The sequence below is a fragment of the Furipterus horrens genome, unplaced genomic scaffold (assembly GCF_987537825.1).
Source record: "Furipterus horrens unplaced genomic scaffold, mFurHor1.1.pri manual_scaffold_3, whole genome shotgun sequence".
Classification (NCBI taxonomy): Eukaryota; Metazoa; Chordata; class Mammalia; order Chiroptera; family Furipteridae; genus Furipterus; species Furipterus horrens.
In genome coordinates this window covers 182,907,047-182,930,738 of record NW_028327173.1, presented here as the reverse complement: position 1 = coordinate 182,930,738, position 23,692 = coordinate 182,907,047, and the positions used below count along the sequence as shown (strand labels likewise).

At 38.0% G+C, this 23,692-nt stretch overlaps 1 protein-coding gene across 3 annotated transcripts; it reads right to left on the bottom strand.

The window, feature by feature from the left end:
* Window positions 1-81: 81 nt before the first annotated feature.
* Window positions 82-23,320, bottom strand: ZBTB1 (zinc finger and BTB domain containing 1). 3 transcript variants are annotated; one of them, XM_090270978.1, is made up of 3 exons: window positions 23,049-23,320; window positions 7,860-9,775; window positions 82-506 (listed from the first exon to the last, which is right to left on the bottom strand). In XM_090270978.1, the coding sequence occupies exons 2-3, from the start codon at window positions 9,755-9,757 to the stop codon at window positions 470-472; spliced, it is 1,935 nt and encodes a 644-aa protein (XP_090127104.1). In that variant the 5' UTR covers window positions 9,758-9,775; window positions 23,049-23,320; the 3' UTR covers window positions 82-469. The 3 variants fall into 3 exon arrangements, with proteins under 3 accessions (XP_090127104.1, XP_090127103.1, XP_090127102.1); XM_090270977.1 differs by lacking the exon at window positions 82-506 and adding an exon at window positions 11,000-11,070 and having other exon boundaries at window positions 7,142-9,775; window positions 23,049-23,319; XM_090270976.1 differs by lacking the exon at window positions 82-506 and having other exon boundaries at window positions 7,142-9,775; window positions 23,049-23,319.
* Between the last annotated feature and the right edge of the window lie 372 nt (window positions 23,321-23,692).

The window sequence follows — 23,692 nt, the reverse complement described above, 5'->3', positions numbered from 1 at the left end:
TTTCTCTGACCCATTTTTATTTATGTATAATTTTAAAAAATTGTCTAAATGCATTTTATAATATATAAACTCTGATTCGGATTAAAATTGTGTTACACATTTATTTGAGTACCTCTATTTATAGTAGTCTAGCAGGCCTTTCAGAAGGGACCCTTGAAGATAATTAGCATGTAGTTTCATTTTAGTGTTGCTTTACCCATTGATGTCTTATGAATATTCTACTTTTCTTTAGCAGATTTTCAGCAAATACTAGGAGACACCACGAATCAATTTTGTCACAACACAGTGATTTCAAAGTGATGTTTACTGAATTTTCTTGGATGCTTGCAACTGGAACTTTTGGGGCTGATGAGGTTTGTCAGGAAGACAGAAAAGATGGTGTCACTTCAGATCTGATATTCCTGGGTCTGGACTTAAAGATTATCTGTTGAAGATTGATTCTTCCCCATGTCCTCTCCAAATTCAGATCTCACTTCTCCAGAGGTTTAGAAGGCCCTATTTCACCACTGCCACACAGAAAAAGACAAAACTCAAGAAAAATAATACTACAAGTTGACTGCTCTACAGATACAACATATATCTTAGGTCAGAATTTCATGGCTTTTGGCAACAGGCCAGCACACTATTAACAGAACAAGAATGGAAACTGAAGCATACTTCCTAGAACTTAAATTTATTTTCTTCCCCAATGTAACTCATTATACCTTTTAAATATAAGGTGTTATTACTCAAATAATTCTTCAACTGTAGGGGCACTTTTTCCCCCCTCGCATGATCTAAGCTAGAATGGGTAAGGCATATATGTAACATAAAAAAAAATAGGTCAGCCCTGGCTGGTGTGGCTCAGTGGATTGGGTGAAGACCTGTGAACCAAAGGGTCACTGGTTCAATTTCCAGTCAGGGCACATGCCCGGGTTGCGGGCCAGGTCCCCAGTTGAGGGCATGCAAGAGGCAACCACACATTGATGTTTCTCTCCCTTTCTCCTTCCCTTCCCCCCTTTCTAAAAATAAATAAATAGAACTTAAAAAAAAAAAAAATTGGAGATCAGCCAGGGAGGCAAGAAGCATTTAAGTGTTTTCCTTCAAAGAAAATAATTTTATAATATACTTTATTAATGGCAAATCTGGTTCGAACATATTATATATCTAACAAATTTAAAAGTGAAACATCGAGTGGTTTTCTTCAAATGTTAAGTACTGTGTGCACTCTGCAAATAAAGTTCACACACACACACACACACACACACACACACACACAGTTTCCTCCAAATTCCTAAATTCATAGCTCCCCTAACCTGCCTGTGTGATTCTGGGTAGAAATATTTGCAGCAATGCTTTGTCTTAATTTTTTAAGAGATGATCTCTTAAAATACTTTCCCCTAACATCAGGGAACACATATGCATTTGAAAGAAGAGATGACTTTCATAATATGTATGCTTAGTTATCTCTCATCTAAAAATGGGCTCTGCTGATTCTAATTGGTATAAGCAATTACTTTAAGTAGAATAAAAACAACATAGTAACTTTTAAAAGTTTAACTGGGGACTTCATAAGCTGTCTACCTAACTCTATGCCTTTCTCAAAAAGGTAAGGATATATATAGGGTTATATAAGTTTTCTCACATAAAATTAATATTCCTGACCTGAAATAAAATCACGTCCTTTACTTTTTTTTGGTCATCCTTTGATCCTAGTTTCCTGTATTGCCTTATTATAATGGCAATTAGTACACTGATACATTAAATTCAGAGCCAGGTACTGAGTTATAATTTTCATAACAATCTTTGTCAGCAAATTAGTAAAATAATGAGAAATTATAATGGCTTCCTACTCCCTAGTGACCTATGGTGGATTTTGAAAGGTTGAACAATTATCATTAATGAATCTCAATGATTTGGTTCTCCTGAATATCATAAAGGCGCAACTTAAATTGGATTTAAACTTCTTAATGCTAAAGTCAAGCAGGCATGTGCATATAAATATGTAGGTGGTATTAAATTGGTTCAAAATTAGCATGAATTTAAAAGCTGCCATTGTCATTTATATTTACCAGCTTTCTAAGTCTTTGCATTTCTTGCCTCTCGCCAGCATAATTTTTTAAGTTGCTGAATTTCATCTGGTTTTGGTAGGAGACTCCGCATGTACCAATATGTCCTTGAGGTTGATAGGCCATGAAAAGGGACCACCTAAATGATTCTATAGACATTACCCATTCTTCTATTCTAATACAATTTGGCAGATAATTAAAATAGTAGATTTAACACAGTAGTAAAACCTATTGTATAGGCTGTAGAAAACAGACAATAGATGCATAAAGTAAAAATAAGATTCAATTGGGGAGAAACCTGCATTTGAACCATTAAATAACTGTTCCATTTGTTTTAAGTTTGCTGGTAGGTTAGGGTGGATATACAGCTGTTGTGTCCTGAAATTCTTTCATTTCTTTTACGAGTAAAACTTTTTAAAGATTTAATTTAGTTAATTAGCTAATTAACTAATTTCTAGAGAGAGGGGATGCGCGGTTGTGGGGAGGAGAGGGATAGAAACATTGACATGTGAGAAAAACATCAAGTGGTTGCCTCTCCCTCACCCCCAACTGGGGACCTGCCCAGCAACTCAGGCATGTGACCTGACAAGGAATCAAACTGGCAACCTTTCAGTTTGCACCATGGAGCCACACCAGTCAGGGCAGGTGTAAGAGTTTTTAAGTTTACACTAGAAAGCCATTGGTTTTGTTTTGTTTTGTTTTGTGTAAATTGAGTTACAAATGGCTAGAAAAACCAACTTTTCTTTTTAGGCAAAATTTGATTGCTCTATAAACTTTATAATCATATCAATCACAATATGACAAGGATTTCATTTTCTTTTTCAAATTAAGTGAAAAATTTCTTATCCACATTATCTGTGAAGGGTTCTGATTTTTCTTGGGAATATTTTTAAATGATTTGAATTATTCATCAGTCTGAAAACCAGTAAAAGGAAATTAGGATTGGTGGGAGAAATTAAAACATAAAGGTCAGGAATAAGGAAAAGAGGGGGAGAAGTTCACAAATGTAGAAACATGTAAGATGAATTCAAATTAATTTTTAATTGAGAAACTACCATGGGCCCCCAACATGGCTAACAATACTACTGTTTTAAGTTTAAATAAAGGAAAATGAAAATTTATCAGTATTTTGTCTTTATTTCTGAAACATCATTCTGAATGACCCATTCAAATATTGTTTTCGACTAATATATTTCCCCCACTATTACCAGCTACCTTACCAGGCACTGCAGATGACAGGTGATGAACAAGAAGCACAGAATCTCATAGGAGCTTTATTACATGTGTTCCTAGGCTGAAAAGGCCCTTCTTTGTACTTCTTGATAGGTGGAGTTATGTAGCTTAGTGGTTAAATACAGGAATGTAGAAATCAGATAGGCCTAGGTTCAAATTTCAGCTCTAGTATTAAGTTTCTGTGTGGTCTCAAGAAAAAAAAAAAAAGAGTCGCTCAGAACCTGAAGTCCCCATCTGGAAAATGAGAATGGTACTTACCTCATAAGGCTGTGAGGATTAATTAAAATTACATATGTAAATCATATAGCAGAGTAGAAAGAGTGCTAATTAAATGGATGCGAGGGTTACTAGGGAGAGCCCTAGGACGGAGAGATCATGGGTCTCCAAATCTGGTCTGCAGCTTCAACTTCTCATTACCAAATATAACTCAGCTTCAGCTCCCTGGCATTCATCCTGTCACCCCCAGTTCCCTGCACCTCAGACATTAAGGAGATGGGAGACATTCCACAAGGGTAATGTTCCCACAGAGCTTTTCTGGATCGTGGAATCCTAGGCCTTGGTTATACTAGGGTGCCTGCAGAACAGTAGCATTTATCACTGAGAAGCATTTGTTACACAGGAGGTGGGGGTGGGGAGGAAAGATGAGGAACTGATCAAAGTAGATTAATGGGGGGAAAAAAAGAATTTAACTCATAAAACTCATGTAAAATTAATAAAAAATACCAAATCTCTTTATTCTCAACTATGTGTGCATATACAGATTCAGGTTAATTTTCTTTTGGTTGATACGGATTTAGCCTTTAACAATAGTCACAAGTTTTTGTTCAATATAACCATCACACTGGTTCTTTGGGGGATTTTCCAGAGATGTATTAAATATGGAAGTTCCTTAACAAGTGATTTAGAGAAACAGGTATTGTTTTAACCAGGGAGAAAGTTGCCAACCACAATCAGCCTCTCTTCCCACTTTTTTAAAATACAGAAGTTGGTATATTATCTCAAGTATTTGGGCATATCCTTGGCATATTCATACTAATTGTTTCATTAGGCATTCTATAGCTCTAATTGAATTAACAAATTATTTTAACCTATCAAATTACTTCTTTACTCAGCTCAGAAAATTTCAAATGTTTACTTTTTTAATTCAACTTTTATATCTTGTTCATATTTTTGTTCTCAACTACATTACATAAATGATTTTTCAGGTACTCTGAGTGCCCTAGCAAACTCCTTATGTTTTTCAAAAAAGATTTTATTTATTTATTTTTAGAGAGAGGGGATGGGGTAGAGGGAGAGAAACCTCAATGTGTGGTTGCCTCTCACACGCCCCCAACTGGGGACCTGGCCCACAACCTAGGCGTGTGCTCTGACTAAAAATCAAACTGGTGACCCTTTGGTTTGCAGGCCAGCGCTCAATCCACTGAGCCACACCAGCCAGGGGTTATTTTAATTCTTTTATTTTTTATAAATAGCCCCTGGAATCTTTCCAATTTTTATCTGTACTCAAACCTCACACATTAAACACTATAGCCATGTAACATTTTACTTATGTGATAAGGTATTTCTCTGAATATATGGAAGAGGTTGAGTCCTTGTCTGCTGCTATTTGGTTGTGCTTTACTAACTCTGAGATTCTTAGTCATGTTTACTAAAGGATTATAAACATCTGCATTGTACTACAATTGATGGCAAGCTTGTTAGAATTTCTTGCTGGAGAACAAGTCCTTTTAAGCAAGACTGTTACTGAGACAGAAAGAGGAACAAAACTGCACATATATCTACCTTGATTTTCCTTTCATTTTTAAATTTGGAAATTGATCACTCAAATTATAAAGGTAGGAGCACACAGCTCCCATAACCTTGATTCACTGTCTTCACAGCACTGGAGGGCAAGAAGCAATAGCAAGCTACAGAGCTGTAACTCCACCCCAGGAGAGGGAAAAAAATGAGAGGAAACTGGGCTGGACAGAGGTGTTGGATATTTTTCACTCTTCCTGGTTTTAAAAGGCAAGTAGCCTTTAAATGAACTCCTTGTCTTAACAAGGAAAACTACATTATACAGGCCCTATGCTGGGCCTGTAGCTAGTTACAGAACAAAAGGTGTGGCCTGTGTAACCTGAGACTGGGAGAAAACAAGATCATTGAGGTGTGGCTTTGTGAAACTATCAACATTTCAGTTATGTAAAATTAGAGATTTTGTTTAATGTTCATATATTTGCTTGCTAATGGCTGACTGTTAGTACATGTCAAAACACTAGGTTAAGCCTCCCTTCCTAATGGAATAGATAATCCATTAGGAAACAGATTTGGTACTAGTGGCAGTATTTAGAAAGAATCCTGTTCTTTAATGGTGGGAAGACCACTGTAATAATTTTGATGAAGATCATATAAAACAGTAGCCCCAAAGAAAATTATGTTTACTATGATACTCTGTAGTTTGAAAATCTGCTTAGTTTATCTCACTATTCTCTGATGGTCTTGGGGCTTGTTACAGAACTTTTATCAGGTTCCCATCAGTAATGTATGTAGCATATTTCATTTTAAGTTCCATTTCAGATTTAACTACTTGCTAAATTACTGTATCCAAGACTAAGATGAATCATTTTCTATGTGGCTTAAAAAAAAATCATTTATCTTTTTGTGTATTTCCCCATCTCTACTTCCCATTATTTTAATATTGCACAGCTCCTGTACTATTCCTGTTCTTAACAGCTCGAGGTCTCCCCACAAATCTCTGAGCTCACACTGTGCTCTAATAATTCTTTGTCAACTAAATCTGTACCAGTCAGTAGATCTCTCAATTCTCTTGGCAACTTGTTCCATTATGCAAGCTGTATACAAAAAATATGACTTGCATATCTTAAAAATATGATGTAAAAGAGTAATGCTTTTCATGATCACAAAATTATACTTTTAAATAGAGGAGTTATTTAAAATCCCTTTCATTATGAGAAGGGAATCAAAATGCAAGTAATTCACATTAAAAAGCATTCAACAGTTGTGTTTATTGACGGGTCAGTTTGCCAGTGTTTCAATTCACATGTAATTCATGTAGACCCTGTGTTAGCAACAACAGTAATACTACTTTAACTAAAAAATGATAAACTATTTTCACTTATATGCTTTGTTATTATATTATACTCCTCAAATTCTGTAGTCCTTTACAGAAAAAAATAATAAAGCAGGTGATAAACTCCAATTTGCCACAACACATTTTCTTCAAATCTTAAATAGTATAAAACACAAGACATTTTTTTGCACACTCTACTTTTATAGAACAACCAGATTTGTAATTGGTTTCTTTATTTTATTAGCTTTATCAATATACATGGCAGCTTTCTCAAATCTCAAAGTTCCAAAAGTATGTAATTTTAAAGGTGAAAAATCATTTTCCTTTAGATGTCAGATTTCTAGAGAACTATTAAAATCTATTTATATAAACAAAATAATTGATAAACTAACACACTTTAGAAATCAGAATATTTTAAATTATTTTAAATGAATACAAGATATATCTTTTTAATTAACTATCATAGTTAAATTTAATATCACAAAACAAAATGACTTGTCCCCACAAATTTCTCAATGGGGTAAAGTCATTCATTGGGTTTTACACTTAATATAAGTTTTAAATGTGATTATTAAATGATAATATTTTATCAATTATAGGAAAATGCTCATTTATAGGAATTTCCTTAGGTCCTTCGATCTTTTTAGGCCAAGTCTGAGCCCATGTCAACTTTCAAGGTTAGATTCAGTGCACCTAACCTGCCTAATAAGAATATGAATTTCACTGAGAAGGAGGAGGAATAAACAGTGGCTAAATCACTGTTTAACTTGCCAAAAAGAAAAGGAAAAAAAAAAAGCTAAAAGTGAATGGGGTAGCTTCATATAACTAATTACTTTAAAATTTTTTTAAAAAATTTAAACAGGAATGGCCAATGGTGTTGGGTTTAAAATTTCACAGAATAACCTTAAAAAGCAAAACAAAACATAGAAATAGTGAAGTCATCACCTTATTGATAAGAAACTAAAGTTTAATAGTCATTAAAGGGGTAACAACCACTTGTAGTCTACATTTAAAAGTAATTTTAATCATAGCTAAAACAAACTGAAAACAAAGAATTATATTAAGAAAAAAACAAAAATGATAAACATTTACTAACACCTAAAATATAGATACTTAAGATTCTAAACAAAAATATTTAAGGTAAAAGGGCCTTGAATTTTTTTCCCAATAGGTCATCTTAGAAAATCAACTTCTAAATAGCTCCTATCTTTTGCTTTGGTGTTTTATCTGCTATCAACTAAACATTAGTACAGTAGAAAATGACTTATGTTCTTTTCAAATGCTTGGCATTATAATGTGATCTCATATCTTTCCTCAAATTAAATTTTGCTCCACATATTCCACATGTATACAGATGAACATCCATGTGCTGTTCCAACTGTTCATTATTTGCGAATATCTGAAAGCAGACCTGGCATATAGTCTCACCAGCAGATAAATGAGAAATCATATGCCGTACATGGTCATGTTTTCTGAAGTTTCCTTGATCACAAATGGAACAGACATACCTGGCCATGCCTTTGTGCATATCATTGTGTAGTCGCAATTGTCGTTCTCTTAAAAACTGCTTTCCACATGTCTGGCACACAAACTGTTTTTCCTTAGTATGAACAGTATAATGTTCTCTTAGGTGACATCGCTGATAAAATCCTTTTCCACACAGATTACAAAAATGCTTTCGTCTGTGATCTCTTTCATTTTCTTCCATGATGGCATTCTTAAACATATCTTGGTCTAGGCAGCTAGACATATGTTCAACCACAAGATTTTCAGTTTCAAAACGCTGGCCACAATTAGGACACCGAAAAGGACAGGCAGAATGTTTAAATAACTGCTTTTTTTGGATACTATTTATCTGGAAATGATTGTCCCTAAAATCATCCAACATTTCAACAAACATATCTCTTATTTCAGACTGCTCATCAGGATTCTCTTCCATGTCCATTTTCTCCTCAGTATTTCCTAACCCATTCATTGTCAGATCTTGGGGTTCTCCACATCTTTGAGCATGTTCCTGAAGCTGTCTACCCTTCACAAGTATTTGTCCACATTTACCACATGCACAGATATTTTCAATGTGTTTGGCCAAGTAATGAGATGACAGGTCCTCCTCAGTTATTGTGAGTCCACACAGCTCACAAGATGCATTTTCAGTATCCTCTTGTACCGGACTGCTGTTGTTAGGAGGCCTCATATTTTCTAAACTACTTCTTTCGTCAGCATTTATTGACATCCGAGGTTTTAGAGTTTTCCTACCACTTTTTTTAATACTCACATCTTCTTCAACATAGTATCTATAAAATGGCTCTTCAGGCTCATCTTCTAATTCATCATTGTCAGTGGATTCATTACAATCTTTATCAGTAACTTTAATAATGTTAAAGTCTTTCAGTTCATCTGTAGGAATATCTTCTGGCTCCATCTTGATAATGATTCTTTTCCTCTCAGCAGCTCTGCTCTTTTCTTCACTGGGTAGTTCAGACTCCACTGTGCTACTCTTTCTGCTTCCAGTGGTTGAAGTCGAATCATCAGCAGCCTGGCTTGTGTCTCCTCTGTATTTGTCCATCTGCGTAGAGAATGTCTTAGAAGAATCCTTTTCACCAAACTCAGTCTTGATACTACTGTCTTTTCCATCTCTAACATCTACTATTCTGTGATAGGACCTGGTGTTTTGGTAGGAATGTCTGTTAGTACAGGTTAGCACATGCTCGTCTAGTAATTTTTCACAGCTAAAGCCAAATCCACAACTATCACAGGTAAAACTTCGTCCGAAGCGTCGTGACACACGTTCTTTTGGAGTAGACAATTTGGAGACAGCGCTTTTTTTACATACATCTAATAGTGGTTCAGGAAAATTACCCAGTTGTAAAGACTCTTCATCAGGCTCTCTGTTATGTGGTGTATTTACTGTTGAACTTGGCTCTGCACACCACCTATTGGCTTCATTGCCATTTCTGGCCACAGTATCTTCATACATTCTTACCCCAAATATCATTTTGCTGTTCTGTTTGCTAGAAGCAGAAGACGAACATTTTGAACTAGAACAATCTGCATCCTGTATGTCTTCTAAGCAGTCGGGAACATTGTACAGCTGTAGGTAATTCATTGCCACTTTAAACTGCTCAAAACTGGAGGGAGCAGTCATAATTTTCCCTAAATACATAAATTGCAAAATGAGATCAAAACACTCAGCACTAATTTTCATGTTGCTGAGATTCAGTTGTGCAGTACTATGCTGATGGTTCATGAAAAACATTCTAAAATAGGAGCTACAAGCAGCTAGAACGGCTTTGTGCGCTTGAAAGTAAATGTCATCAATTGCAATACAACAGTCACAGAGGAAACCCCATTCTCTTTGGTTGTTTAGCTGCTGAAGGACGTAGCTGCTGTGGCTGGGCTTTGCCATCTTCTATTAATTAGAGACCTATAGAAAGAAAAAAAAACTTACAGTCAGACAAGATATCAGAAAAGCACTTCAACAAAATAATAACTTTGATCACGATTTGTGACTTCTGTGACTTTGCTATTACAATTACGGTATGAATACGTCTTCCATTCCAATGTAGCAAAAGTCAGTAATATATACCTGAACCATTTTTAAATTTGAAGATACTCAGCCATTTATTCAAACTACTTATTCGATTTTAAGAAATACAAGCAAAGGTATCACAAGCAAAAACTTATTATTTTGGTTTCATTACAACTCTGTGGGAAAAATGTATATTAAATTGGAAAGGAAAAAAGACACAAGTTTAAAAGTACTTAAATTATATAAACAATGAAAGTAAATAAAATAGCAACTTAAATTGAATATTAAAAACTTCTTATGGAAACAAGGGACAGACTGACCTGAGGGGAGAGGGGAGGGGAAGAAGGGAGAAAAGAAGGGGAAGGGGCTAGTCAAAGAACTAGTATAAATGACCCGTGGACATGAACAATGGGGCAGGGAATGAATGTGTGTTGGGGGTAGGGGAAAATGGGCGGCCCAGGGGAGAGCAATGGGGGTAAAAATGGGACAACTGTAATAGAACAATTAAAAAAAAAAAAACTTCTTAGATGATGGACAGAAAGGAATTGCTGCTCAATTTTAAGTGGGATAAAGAAATTTTGGTTTTGTTAAAAAAAAAATTCCTTATGTTTTACATATACATACTATTTATAGATGAAATGGATATTTCTAAAATATGCTTGAAAATAATACAGTGGGTTTGGTGTAGGGCTACAGATGATACAAGATTGGTTATGTGCTGAGAACTACTAAAGCTGAGAGACAGGTATAATTCTATTTTTGTAAGTTTGAAAATTTCCTTAGAAATTTTTACTTTTAAAATTATTTAAACATTTTTTATTTAAATTTTTATTTTTATTAAATTACATGGAAATGGCACCAAGCAAATAGGTTTGATCACTGCTTTCTTCCTCATCATATAGGAGCAATAATTCTGTAGAGTCAGAATATAGCTGTCTTTTATTGCTTGGCATACATTTTAGGGTATAAAGAAGCAATAGACCTATTCGGGAAGAAGGTGTTTATCCACAGATTGTAAATTTTTCTTAATTTCATGATTGTTTAATAAAATGCATACAAAAGTGACACATGCTCACTGCAAAAAATTCAAACATAGAAGTATAGAGAATAAAAACACACCTTAGGCTGCATACCTCTTCCCAGAGGTAACCTCTCCAAACACTCTCGATTGTATATCTTCAGCTCAGTTTCTATGGATACATACAGAGTCAACAAATATTGAGTACCTACTATGTGCCAGGCTATGTGCTTTTGTTGTGTATTTGGTTTTTAAACCTAAATGTATCATAATATATTACTTTCTGCAACTAGTTGTTTTTCACTTAACATATGGTAGACATTATAAGTATTTTTAATATAGGGAGTTGACTTTGGATAAAAAAAGAGGAAAATATTAAAAGCACTAAAAGTCCTATCTATGCTATCATATTGCACAGCTAAAATAAGATCTAATTTCAGCCTCAATATTTAATCTGTATATATAAAATTTCAGAATCTGTTTTCTACCAAAAATCAAGTTCCTGCGCAATTTGAACATAAAAAGAACATTTAACAAGCTGTTCAGAGAAATAAAATGTTCCCTCTTCAGTTTCCAAACCCTTCAATCCTTAATAGTAATTAAGACAGTCTCTAAGTTTACCAACTTCACTTGCTTTTTAATGTTTGTCACAAATCACATGTGGATTACATGCCCCCCCACCCCTTCCCTTTTCCCTACTACCTAAGACTCACCCTGCCTCCTTTTTCCTGCCTACAGATAGAGCTGCACAGCCAGGGATGCACATGAAACTACTGCTGAAATGTGCTGGTGAAATGAAGGTGGCTTATACTGAGAACTACTGCCTTCTTGAAATTGCAACCTCTGTGCCTTTTCTATAAGCCAGATCAGGTATTTCAAGTAGGTATAATATTTCAATCTTTTGTGACTCAGGTATCTATGCCAAAACTGTGAGGAATCATGTTCAGTATGTACCTAAATACAAAAAGTAATGTGTACATAGGTTTTCATCAATGTGTTATTTATAATTTGAAATGCCTGGTATTAAGGGAATTGTTATTGAACCAAGACGAATCCACATTCTAAAATTCACTGTCCTGCCATCTTTAAAAACTATTTGTGAATGAAAACTGTAGAAGAAAATGAGAAAAGTTTGACCCCAAGCCAATTTTATGTAGGATGAGATTTCTAGGTCTATAGGCATTTTTGTAAGATTCAGAGAGACTTTCAATGAATAATAAATCAAAGAGAAAGAGGCAGAGGGATGGCTATCATCTCAATTTTTTTTATCTAGTAGTAAGAGTTGTTTAAAATTAAACAAACTTGTTCAAAGGATAATGAATGCCCTGTGTGGAAGCAAGGACAAATGTTGAGGACAGTATGGTTCAGTGAAAAGAGCATAGGCTTTGGATCGGACAGATCTGAGTTCCAATCTAAAATCTGCTGCCTTGGGTAACTTGTTCATTCTCATTGACCTCAAGTTTCCTGAACTGTGAGAGTGGGGATAATAATAACTCAAATAATATGTCAGATATGAAGATTCAAAGAAGCAATGTATACAATATACAGTACTTGGCATGTAATAATTAATGGAAGAAACTGTGGCAATGCTGTGGGTGTGATGCTTATGTTAACTCTCAGGAGTTAGGTTTGACTAGACAGCCTTAGTTTCCTTCCAAACAGAAGTCCAGCAGCACAAATGTCAGCAGTTAATCTGTAAAAACTTTCAGGTTTTAAATATCCTGTGCTTGAAATAATGACAGGAAGAGCTTAAAGGTCCCAAGGACCCTTCAAATTTAAATGAAAAGCAGTTTTATGATTAGCAACCAAAATTAATGAAACTACATAGAACAAGATGAGACACATCTGTAGCTATAGCCGCAACCACTGAAATCAGTGAAAATGCATACATTCTGTGTTAACAAAACACTAAAACAAATAAGAGCATCGATAGCACTCTAATGTATACTTATTAATTCAACAAATATTTATTGAATATTTTTGTGTACCACACACTGTATAAAGTACTGAGAGTCAGCAATAGCACAGGTATTTTGTAATCTCAAGGATAAATCATGCATGAGAACTTTGACTTTTTCCAGGTTAGTGACTTCATTCAACATGTACTCAGTAAAGTACCTACTCTGTGGAAGAAGGCATCATGCTGTGGTAGAAAGAACATGGGCTCTGGGTCAGACAGGCCTGGGTAAGAATCTCGCCGCCTTCGTATGTCTATTTCAATCTTCCTCTCACAGAGCCAGAAGCTGAACAGGTACTGTGTCTAAAATTAATGCTAGTTCTACGGGTCAAGGCTGACCTAGAACTGTAGTTTCATCAATGTCATTATGCAAATGTCCAAGTTCTGAGAAAAATAATTTTAGGTAGACTGACTTTTAATAGCAATCATTCACCCATTAGTACCAGCAACTCTGTTCTTATTCAGAAAAACTTTAAGAATGCTTAACACACACACACACACACACACACACACACACACACACACACACACACACGATGGGGGTGGAGGAAGGGAGTCCAGGGTGATGGATCTAAATTCCTGTGAGACTTTTAGCTTGTTACCTCTTTAGAATAATTTTTGCATTAAAATTTTATTAATTAAACAATAAATTTCACTCAAATTCCCAAAGAAGTTTGCTCTTTTCAAGATTTTGATATCCTTAATAATGCTACCAAAAAACTTAGTGAACTTTGTTATAGTAAAGCTAATAATTTTGAATAAAAGGATTATTATATTTCAGTTGTTCCTCTTTTTGTAACTGGAATTGGTGGTTGCTTTTGTTTGTGTCACTAACTTCATGACTGGTAGAACAAATTTATTACAGCTAGACGCCAAGGGCACGGGGCTGAGAGCAGAAACTTCAAATGAGGTCTAAAGCCAAAGGCGTTGCCTCAGGATAGGACACTCAGTGTGCACGCAGTTCTCCAGGAAGAACACAGGAGTTAACTAATGCGAACATTTTATACTAGATTTTTAAAAACTTACTTTGAGAAAGTTTACCAGCTCATCTTAAATTTAAAAGCAGCTATCAAGCACATTATGCAATTTAGATATTCATAGACTTTCACAACATAAGAGATCTAATCTAGTCCAAATTCTTATTTCGTAGAAGGGCAAAGATCTATGGCCATTAAATGTATCAAGGGTATAGTTAACTGGTAAAGTAGGTACTAGGACTCCTGACAACCCAGATGAGTACTAACCACTGTACAATAGTTACTACATATTCCTTGGTACAATGCAGTGTGTCCTTCTCAAAGAATACAAGGATGGTGCTTGAATCCTTAACACAGGGCTTACTGGCCAGGTGCTCTTGCACTTTTGACTACCCCCATCTGAACTCTATTTGTAATATGATTTTATCTGTATATTTGCACCAAGTCTAATCCAGTAGACCTGTTCCCTAAATTATACTGTGTAAGCTATTTCAGTAAATTCTCACTGACATAGTAAGATTTCAGAAATATTTTTCCTTCATTGCTAAATCTCTTAAAACTGGAAAAAAAGTTTTGCTGGATGTCCTTTTGACCTAGCCTTAGTCAAATGATAATTTAAGGGTCTATAAATAAGCATGTAAAGTGGATGAAGAAGTAACTTAAAAGAAACTTTGGAGCTGACCCCATCTATAAGACAAATAATCACCCTCTAATTTGTGTCAGACCCGCATTACCAAGGAGGCCCCTGAGGACAATTTGCAGAGCCTCAGTGAGTCTACAGCAGAGCCTAGCTAGTATCAGACTCAATTCGGCATGCACCAGCTTGACTACTTAAAATTATCTCTGGACCTTTAACTCACACAGTTCCTTGTACATATTTCTATGTCTTACCTCATTGCATGTATGTACAAGGATTTGAGAGCTACAGATTAGCCTTTGAAGAAGCCTGAAATGTAATGAAAGGATTCTCTCATGTTTATAAATAAGAGTATCAGAATGTACAGAACACCTACAATATTCCTTATGCCACACAGAGCACTGAAGGGCAGGGTGAAGAAAGATGGTACACAATAGAGCTAATTACATATAAAGGATTAAATTTTAAACCAAGAATAATTAAGTACTAAACTATATTGAATAAAGTTTGAAAGAAAAAAGCATGCATTGTACCAGAACAGCTGGTTTTAGGAAGAATGTAAGATTAAGTGAAGCCTTGATGAATGAGTAAAATAAAGAAAAAGAGAAAGCAAAGGGAAAGGCATTTCAATAATCTGTATTGCTGTCTATGTGAATAATTGGGGAGAAGTACACAGCAGCACAAAAGCTTGAAAATGTAATGGGAGGAAAGGTAGATTGTTTTACTGGCCTTACTATCAATGTACCAGGCTCTAGTCTAAGCAAATGTGTGTGCATATCTTATGTATTATGTACAGTATGTACGCATGTAAATATGTATATAATTGTATCATTTAATTCTTATAACCCTACAAAGGAGGTAATGTTTTAAGACCTATTTTTCAAATAAGAAAACAGAGGCACACAATATTATATAACCTTCCTAAGGCTACCAAGGACTTGGTAAGATTGGAACACATGCAATCTGACTCTTCAGCCTGAGCTCATGGCCTTAACAATTTTGCCACCTATAAAAATAAAGTCACCTCAGTAAAATTCTTTCCTAGAATACCATTTTCCAGGGTACACAATCCAATTTCTAAATTTAAATTTAATTAAATAATTTGGGTTTTCCCCTAGAAATTTCCAGAAGAACCAGTTGTAGAGGCTCCTAAAGATAACAGATTTCACTTCAAAGCACCTAAATGATAGACATGATCAAGTTTAGAAAATTTTATTCACTTTTCAGTTATTAGACTGTACACTTGGTACTTAGTACAGGAAGTTCTATTTTAAAAAAATATTATTGATTTTAGAGGGAGAGAAAGAGAGGGGAGAGAGAGAGAGAGAGAGAGAGAGAGAGAGAGAGAGAGAGAGAGAGATTTGTTGTTCTATTCATTTATGCATTCATCGGTTGATTCTTGTATGTGCCCTGACCAACATTCAACCTGCAACCTTGGTGTAGTGGGAAGACATTCTAACCGACTGAGATACCCAGCCCGGGCAATATAGAACGTTCTGAAAATATAATTGAGTTATGTTCTAAAACTTTAAAATGGTGGCTGAGTTCTATGCTCACACACTAAACTCTTTAAAAGCCCTAATGTGCTGTCGTATTATTTATATCATTAGCACTAACAGAGGTACTATACAGCAGTACCTCACTGAACTCTCAAGGACACAGATGAGGCTTGATGGCCTTTGTGTTTGTTCCCTGTGCCGAGCACACTCTTCCCACATGGCTGGTCTTAATGCACATTTGTTAAATGAAAGTATTAACTTAGAGCTCAGAAGCAGACACCAATGGATATGAATACCAGCTCTACCACTAAACATCTTCCCCTTCTAAGCCTACTTTTCTCATTTATAAAATATGGATAATATACTTCTCACAGGACTCTTGTATAAATTAAAGATGACAAAAAGATTTTGTCTTTTCAATCCATACATAATACAATTTTCTTAAATATTAATGCCATCATTGGGAACACAGTTCATAGAATTATATGAAGAGTTCAAAAGTTCAACCTGCTGCTTTATGGATGGGAAAACAAAATGAGGTGCTAAGAGGTTAAGTGATATGTTTAAAGTCACATCTAGTTTTAGTTGCTGGCAGGATAGGCCCTTGGTCTCCTTAATCCTGGTCTAGAGCTCTTCCTACTATTCTAACTGCAGCCCTCATGTACAGCACACTTGGCTGCCTGCTTTCTCCTCTGCATCAGTTATGTTTTCCTGAAATATAAGAGTTATTCAAATGTTCAAGGGTTGTTTACACCTACAAAATGGCCTGAGACCGTCATACTTTTGGAGATTGTGGTTTGTTGGCCAGTATTTTGCTGTTTCTCTGTGTGTTAAGCCAGCAGCTGTCACTTCGAAAAGGTGTGCTGAACTCTTGCAGCCCACCATTTGTTGTGGGTTATAAATTAAGAAAAAACTCATTGACACTGAATCTACATTAATAATTTTCTATGAGGACACAGGAAAATGTTCAATGAGTAAGATAAGGTTTTAATTCCTGCACTTTGTTTCATCTATTTTAATTGCTGACAAGCAACAAACTGCCTTACTCTTTTGCTTCAGCCCAGGGCACCTGATCACTTGTGAATAAGAGAGGTGTTTCTGTAGTTCAGCTGCAGTATGGGTTTAGGAAATTAATCAGTCCATACAGAAAGCAAAGGGAACAGAGAAATTTCTGAAATATTCCTCTCTTCCTCCAGGAGTAGAGGAAGAAAAGTATTTTAATGCAAGTTTTAATATTTTGATCTGTTCATTCTAAAGACACAACATGGCACCTTCTGACCACCAGAGGGCACTGTGTGAACAGTAAGTTTCTCAGGAAAAAGCAGCTTCACCAGAAAGTGCTTTTTTGCACGTGGCATTCGTATATTTACAAGTTCATTTTGTGGAAATTCTATCTATTCCAAAGCACTCACTCTGTGACTTTGGGACCCACCTAAAACTGCCCCTCCACCAGTATCCTCTATCTTAGCTGGCACCACTATGCATTAATCACCAGGGCTACTTGGAAGTCACCTGGGACTCCTTTCTCATAATTAAGTCTTGCCAATTTTTCTCACTAAACACTTCTCAAATCTGTCTCTTTTCCATCCCTACCGAGTTATTACAACAGGCTCCTTCACTGGTCCCTCATCCTCAGAGGACCCATGAAGAAAATCAGATCCTATGATCCTTCTGCTCAAACCCTCTATAGTTCCCGTCACATACCCTCAGGCAAGGCAGACAAAAGGCCTCAGAGCTCACCCATCTAGTCTTGTTTGGCTACTTCCTGCTTCAAACTTCATGTTCAAGCATAAAGACAAACATAAAACTGCTCATCTCCTCAACATCCCCATTTCTTCATGTATTTTTTTATCTCCATTTTAAGTCACACTGATTAGTTCTATCTGAACCTCCCATATATCATTTAATAACCAGTTTATCACTTCCTCCAGAAAGCCGTCTGTAATACCTCCTTCTCCCACTATTTTTAGGTTTTGATATTGCTCTGTAGCATCTCATTTTGTACTTATCACACTTATTTTAATCATCAGAGCAGCAACATAAAGTGGGTGTTAAAGCCTGGGTTCAAATTCTGGTTCTGCCACTTCTTAGGTGTGACTCTGAGCAGGTTGCTCACTAACGTGTGCCTCAATTCTCATCTGAGAATGGGGATGGTAATCCTTACTGGCCTTTAGACTTATTGTAAGGCAGTGTCTTCACAGAGTAAGTGCCAAATATGTATCAGCTACCACAATTTCCTATGTGTTGGTCTCTGCTTTAGATTATGAGCAACTTGAAGGCAAGGTCTTGGGCTTTGTTTCTCTGCAACGTAACATGTATTCAGTAAAAGCTGATAAATGAATAACTGGTGAGGCAGCTCAATGACGTGTGAAGGCCCACCCTGTTTCCTTCTTCCGGCAGATCCCCACGCACTTTTAATTGTATTGTTTCCAATTTCATAGCCCTGATTTTTTTAAAGGTTTTATTTATTTATTTTCAGAGAGAAGGGAAGTGAGGGAGGAGAGGGAGAGAAACATCAATTGGTTGCCTCTTGCACGTCCCCAACTGGGGACCTGGCCTAAAACCCAGGCACGTGCCCTGACCGGGAATTGGGAATCGAACGGAACACCTTTTGGTTTGCAGGCCAGCGCTCAATCCACTGCACCACACCAGCCAGGGCTGACTTTTTTAATGTTTAAGTCTATCCAAAACCCTGAAAACTTCACATTTTTATCTAATTAAGTCAATGAAATGAAACCAATAGAGTATCACAAAAGGTATGCTCATTCTAAGAAGCTTAACTACATTTTTAAGCCTTAAATGTATATAAGAATTAAAATTCCCCCTCATCCTAAAGCACCTAACGCAGCACAGCCATCATGCTTTCATACATGCTACTCCCTTTGCTTAGAACTTTTTCGATGTTCAGTTCATTCTCTTCAGGAATTTTTTTCTGATCCCAGGGTAAGGCAGATGCCCCTTTTCTGTGCTTCTAAAACAGCCTGTGCCTACCACTACAGGGTGACAAATAATGTATCATCCAAAGTGGGATGCTTTATCTATCACCATGCTCAAGGCAGAGGATTATAATTATATGGCTTCCCTGCTCTGCTGTGTAAGCTCCTTGAGAGCAGGACTGTCTTAGTCACCACTGTATCCCTGAGCCCCTAACAGTTGCCTGGTATTTGGTTTATATTTGATCAATTTTTGAATAAGTGAATGTTGAAGTAGGTAAGTTTTATTTTGCCTATCTTTTTTTTTTTTTTTGCATTCTTTCAAACATGGCAACTTCTATATAAGGAGGGAGTAGGTTTACAGTTGTTATGTGAAACATAGTGTTTTGTTGTATTATTTATTTTAAACATACTTTTTTTTTTAAATTTGAGAGAGAGAGAAACATTGATTTGTTGTTCCACTTCCTTAAGGCATTCATTGGTTGGTTGCTTCTTGTATGTGCCCTGACCACAGATCAAATCCGCAACCTTGGCATGTTGGGACGACGCTCTAACCAACTGAGCTACCCAGCCAGGGCTTGTATTATTACTTATTAATTATTGTATTTTTACCCATACAAAAAACTGTGAAGCTACTTTTGCCCCACCTTGTAGTGGCCAAGAGCTTACAAAGCCATTTCCTACACAGTATACAACTGATTCTCACAACAACCCCGAGGTAGGTATTTTTATTAACCTCATTTTGTAAATGAGGAAACAGGTTCAGTGGTTGATAGGCTGATATCAAATGCTCATATTGTATATAATTAGAAGATGAGACTCAAACTCTATTTTGATTCAGAGCCCTGAGCTTGTTTTCATAAATCAGACCACACTCTGGCAATGACAATTAACTCAAGTGTCCCTTTGGAATGAACATCCTAAGCCTCCCAGAGTCACCCCATTCTCATACTGCCCCATATGGCAAGGCAAGTAGAATGCCGCGCCTTCCCCACCTCCTCTTCCATCTGCTGACTCCCACTGCCCATGAGGGCAAACCCTCCCCTACTAATAAAGATTTAACAGAGGATGGAACTCTTCGGTTTCCTCTAAAAAGGATTATGTACAGCTCAGATAGCAAACAGAAAATCTAGTTGGTGATTTAATTACTTAATTTTCCAGTTTTATTTTGAAAGTCATTTTAAACTCAAAGCAGTGTAGTGCAAAAAACATGCATGGCCCCAACACCCTCAAATAACCAATGTTTTGGGGCTTTGTTTTCAGAACATCAACTACTTCACAGCTCATCCTTCTTGAATATACCAGACTAAGTAATAAGTGATTCTGTACTTTCACGAAGATTGCTTGTAGTTACTATACAAGCCACAATATAGCTAGAAATCTATTAAATATGTACTATCTCCTTCCATGCCACATCTGAAAACCACAGTCATTAATGCCTGTCTTTCTTCTAAGTTCCTTTCCTTGATGTTTGGCATGCTACCTCTGGATAGAAGAATGCCCCATGCCATATCAGCACAGGGATATCTTGGCAATGGTCTTCATGGAAAGTATACCCAACTCCTTCCCAACTATAAATTATGATACTTTCTACCATTTGAGGGCTTTTTGCTTTGTTTGGTTGGTATAAATCAGCCCATGAGAGGCTAGACATCAACATTAAAAAGGTGTGAGAATTAGCATAACCCACCAAGGTACAGTAAGTACTTCATTAGGACAGACCTAAAATAGCAGCCCTGTTATATTTAAACTCTCACGTCTGTTACTTAATCCCAGAATTTCAGATCAGCCCCATGCAAAGCATTTCCCTTTCCTCTATCCGGCCAATTCTCAGCATTCTGAGCAGTGAACAGAGAACATGAGCCCATGAATCATCTGACAGGCCATCCATCCCCAGGCAGAGTGAGGCATGCACAACAGCACCCTTACGATCAAATCTTGCCTTCTCTCATTTCACACAAGGAATTGACTGTTAACAGTGATTATTTCTGGGGAGTGGGAGTCAAGAGTGGCTTTCATTTTTATATTTTATGTACTTCAATGTAGGTTGAATTTTTACAAAGAACATGGGTTTTATAATAAAGTATTTCCATTTTGAGAAAAAAGGCATGAATCACCTTTAATTTGGTTCACATAAGAATATAAGAATAAATAACAAGCTAATTTCAATATTTTATGATAAGATATTAGCACAAGAAAATATCAGCATCCTACAGAGATCAAAGTGACCTCTCAAACAATTGTTTTTCATATGCACCTCAATCTTTGGGAAGACAACAGAATGTAGCTTAAAAGTAAAAATCGATGGAAAATTTTCTCTATTTCATTCCAAATGGTTTCCTCTCCTTTGACATAGAAGGTCAACAGCAAAAGCTTAGCACTTTTCCTAGATGGAGGAGGAGAGGCCTTAAAGTGGGCACTTCTTTTCTCCTGCACATTAGAATAGGAAATGGCGCTCAGGTACAAAAATTTAACAGTGTTAAATAAAATCAAAACACAAGATCAACAGCAAGAGGCTGAGGCTGTGTTCATGCTCTGCTAAGGACCTGGTTAAACATGGTTTCTCTTTTCTCTGACAATGATGCACTAGCTCCCCCACACTTCCACCCCAAAGGAGGCCACTATATTGGAGTGGGAAGAATAGAAAGGCTTCAGGAAAGACAGCTTTACCTGAGTTATTCTGTAAGATGAAAATTTGGTCATAATAGAGAAATTCGCTTTTAAAATGAATAGAAGATGTTATTTGAAGGCTCTACTGCAGACTGCCTTTATTAATCTTTGGAAAAGCACTTCACCTCCACTATGTTTCAATTTTCTGTTTAAGATGATGAAGCCACCAAAGATATTCAGATATTGAGACTTCATCAGCTATCCAGCAAGTGATTAAAAAAAAAGTTTTGAGGTTCTGAGGGCCAGTTCTCAGTCAAGTTTCATCCTTTTGGTATCCCAATTCTCATCATATCATATCTATTAGCTCTGACAAAGCTTCATAGATCTAATCTCACAGTTTCAAATAAGACGGTGATTGCTTTGAAATAATCCTAAGAACTGCATCCTTCACCAACTCTGCTCCAGAATGGCTTGCACTTCGACTCAAGAAACTGATTCTAAGTCTTCTCCCAAAAGCCTGGGACCTCCTTGAGATCCAGTGTCAAAGGGAAAACTGTTCCTGGAACAATTATCCTGCCGTGATACTGTAAGGAAATACACTTAGGCCAGTGGTGAATATGCGCGTGCTTACCACGCTGACTTAGAAGTATTATTACACACATACCAATGTCCTACCGTCTCCAGAAAACATCAAGGACTTTCACCAACATCTCCCTGACGGTCCTAGTCTGGAAAATGTCACGTCAGTCTTTCAGATCACGTAGACACAGTTAGATAGAATGAGAGAGTGGGAAGGAGACTGAGCTCAGACCAAGCCTACATATTTTAGTGGTAACGACTCCCGATCTACGTCCAACACATTTACCGAACACTAACAGAACTTCTAGTTAAGCGCCCACCACTAGAAGCGAAAGCACTTTTTCCCAGGAAAGAAATCTTCTCCACTGAAAATTCCCAAACCCGAGACCTACCACTTTCTACTGAACAAAAAGCTTGTGTGCCGGCAGAGGGGGTGGGAAAGAGCGTAGCAAGAATTTGCACGGCTCTTACGCCTCCTCGCTCGGAGCGCGCCCAAGTCTGCGGCCTCGGACTCCGGGACACTTCCCCCTCCCACCCGCCGAGGAGCCGCAGCTGTAAGTTGAGAGAAGCGGGCTCTGGGCACGTCAATCAACCGGGTCCTCCCGCCTTCCGTCTACACCTCCCCTCCCTGCCCCCCCCCTCAAAAAAAATAAATAAAGGTAGAGAAAGAAGGGGAAAAGAAGGTAAATGATGTGGGAACTAGTCTCCGCGGGGGCTTCTCCGACCCAGGGAGGCCGCATGTCGTGGACCGGACGCGCCGGCGGGCGGCGGGCGGCGGGATCGAGTAGGCGGCTCGGCAGCCGCCAGTCGCCGGGTCCTCGCAGCGTGTTCGCTGCGCTCTGGCTCCCCGCATGGGTCGATGCCGTTCCGACGCCGCACTCCTTCAGGCCCCCCGGCCCGCCGCCCTCAGGCGCGGGCCAAAGTTGCGCAAATAGTCCCACAACTGGCAAATACTTACCGGCCGCAGCGGGAACCGAGGTTGCGGAGATTTTAGGGAGTTTAAGGCAGATCAGCGACGGGAAAGGCGGGCGGAGGCGAAAGGGCCGCGAGTTGCAGTGGCGGCGAAGCGCGGCGCTCGGGCTGGGCTGCGCGGAGAGGTTCTGGCTCTGCCAGGGACTGTGCTGCAACAAAGGACTTCCGCTGCCGCACAGCCGCGCCTGCCGCACCGCACTGAGCCGGCCCCGCTTACGCGGCGACTCCGGGTCTGCCCACCAGTTCGCTGCGGCGTCCGCCAGCCTTCCCCTCCCTCTCGCCCGCCCACCCACTCCGCCGCTGGCTGCTAGGGGCACCCGCGGTCGCCTGTTATAAGTTTCTGCGTCGGGCTTTGAGGAGACTGGCGCAACCCGCACCGCGGGGGCCCGGCGCGGCGGCCGCTTGATCACCCCTCTTGCCCCTCTCCCAAGGGTAGGCTTGGGACCTCCTCCTCCTGTTTGCACAGCTGGATGGGACTGGGCTCCTTCCGATTCCCCAAGGGCTAGATGCTGCTTTCCCACACTGTCCAGATGTCAGACCCCTGCCCGGGAGGACCCAGCAGCTGGGCCCTCCCTCGCAGTACGTCCCGGACGTTCTTGGGGTACCGGCAACCTCGTCCAGTCTTGGACG

Excerpts from the sequence above, each read along its gene's own strand:
- ZBTB1 (XM_090270977.1), bottom strand. The coding sequence starts at position 9,757 with ATGGCAAAGCCCAGCCACAGCAGCTACGTCCTTCAGCAGCTAAACAAC.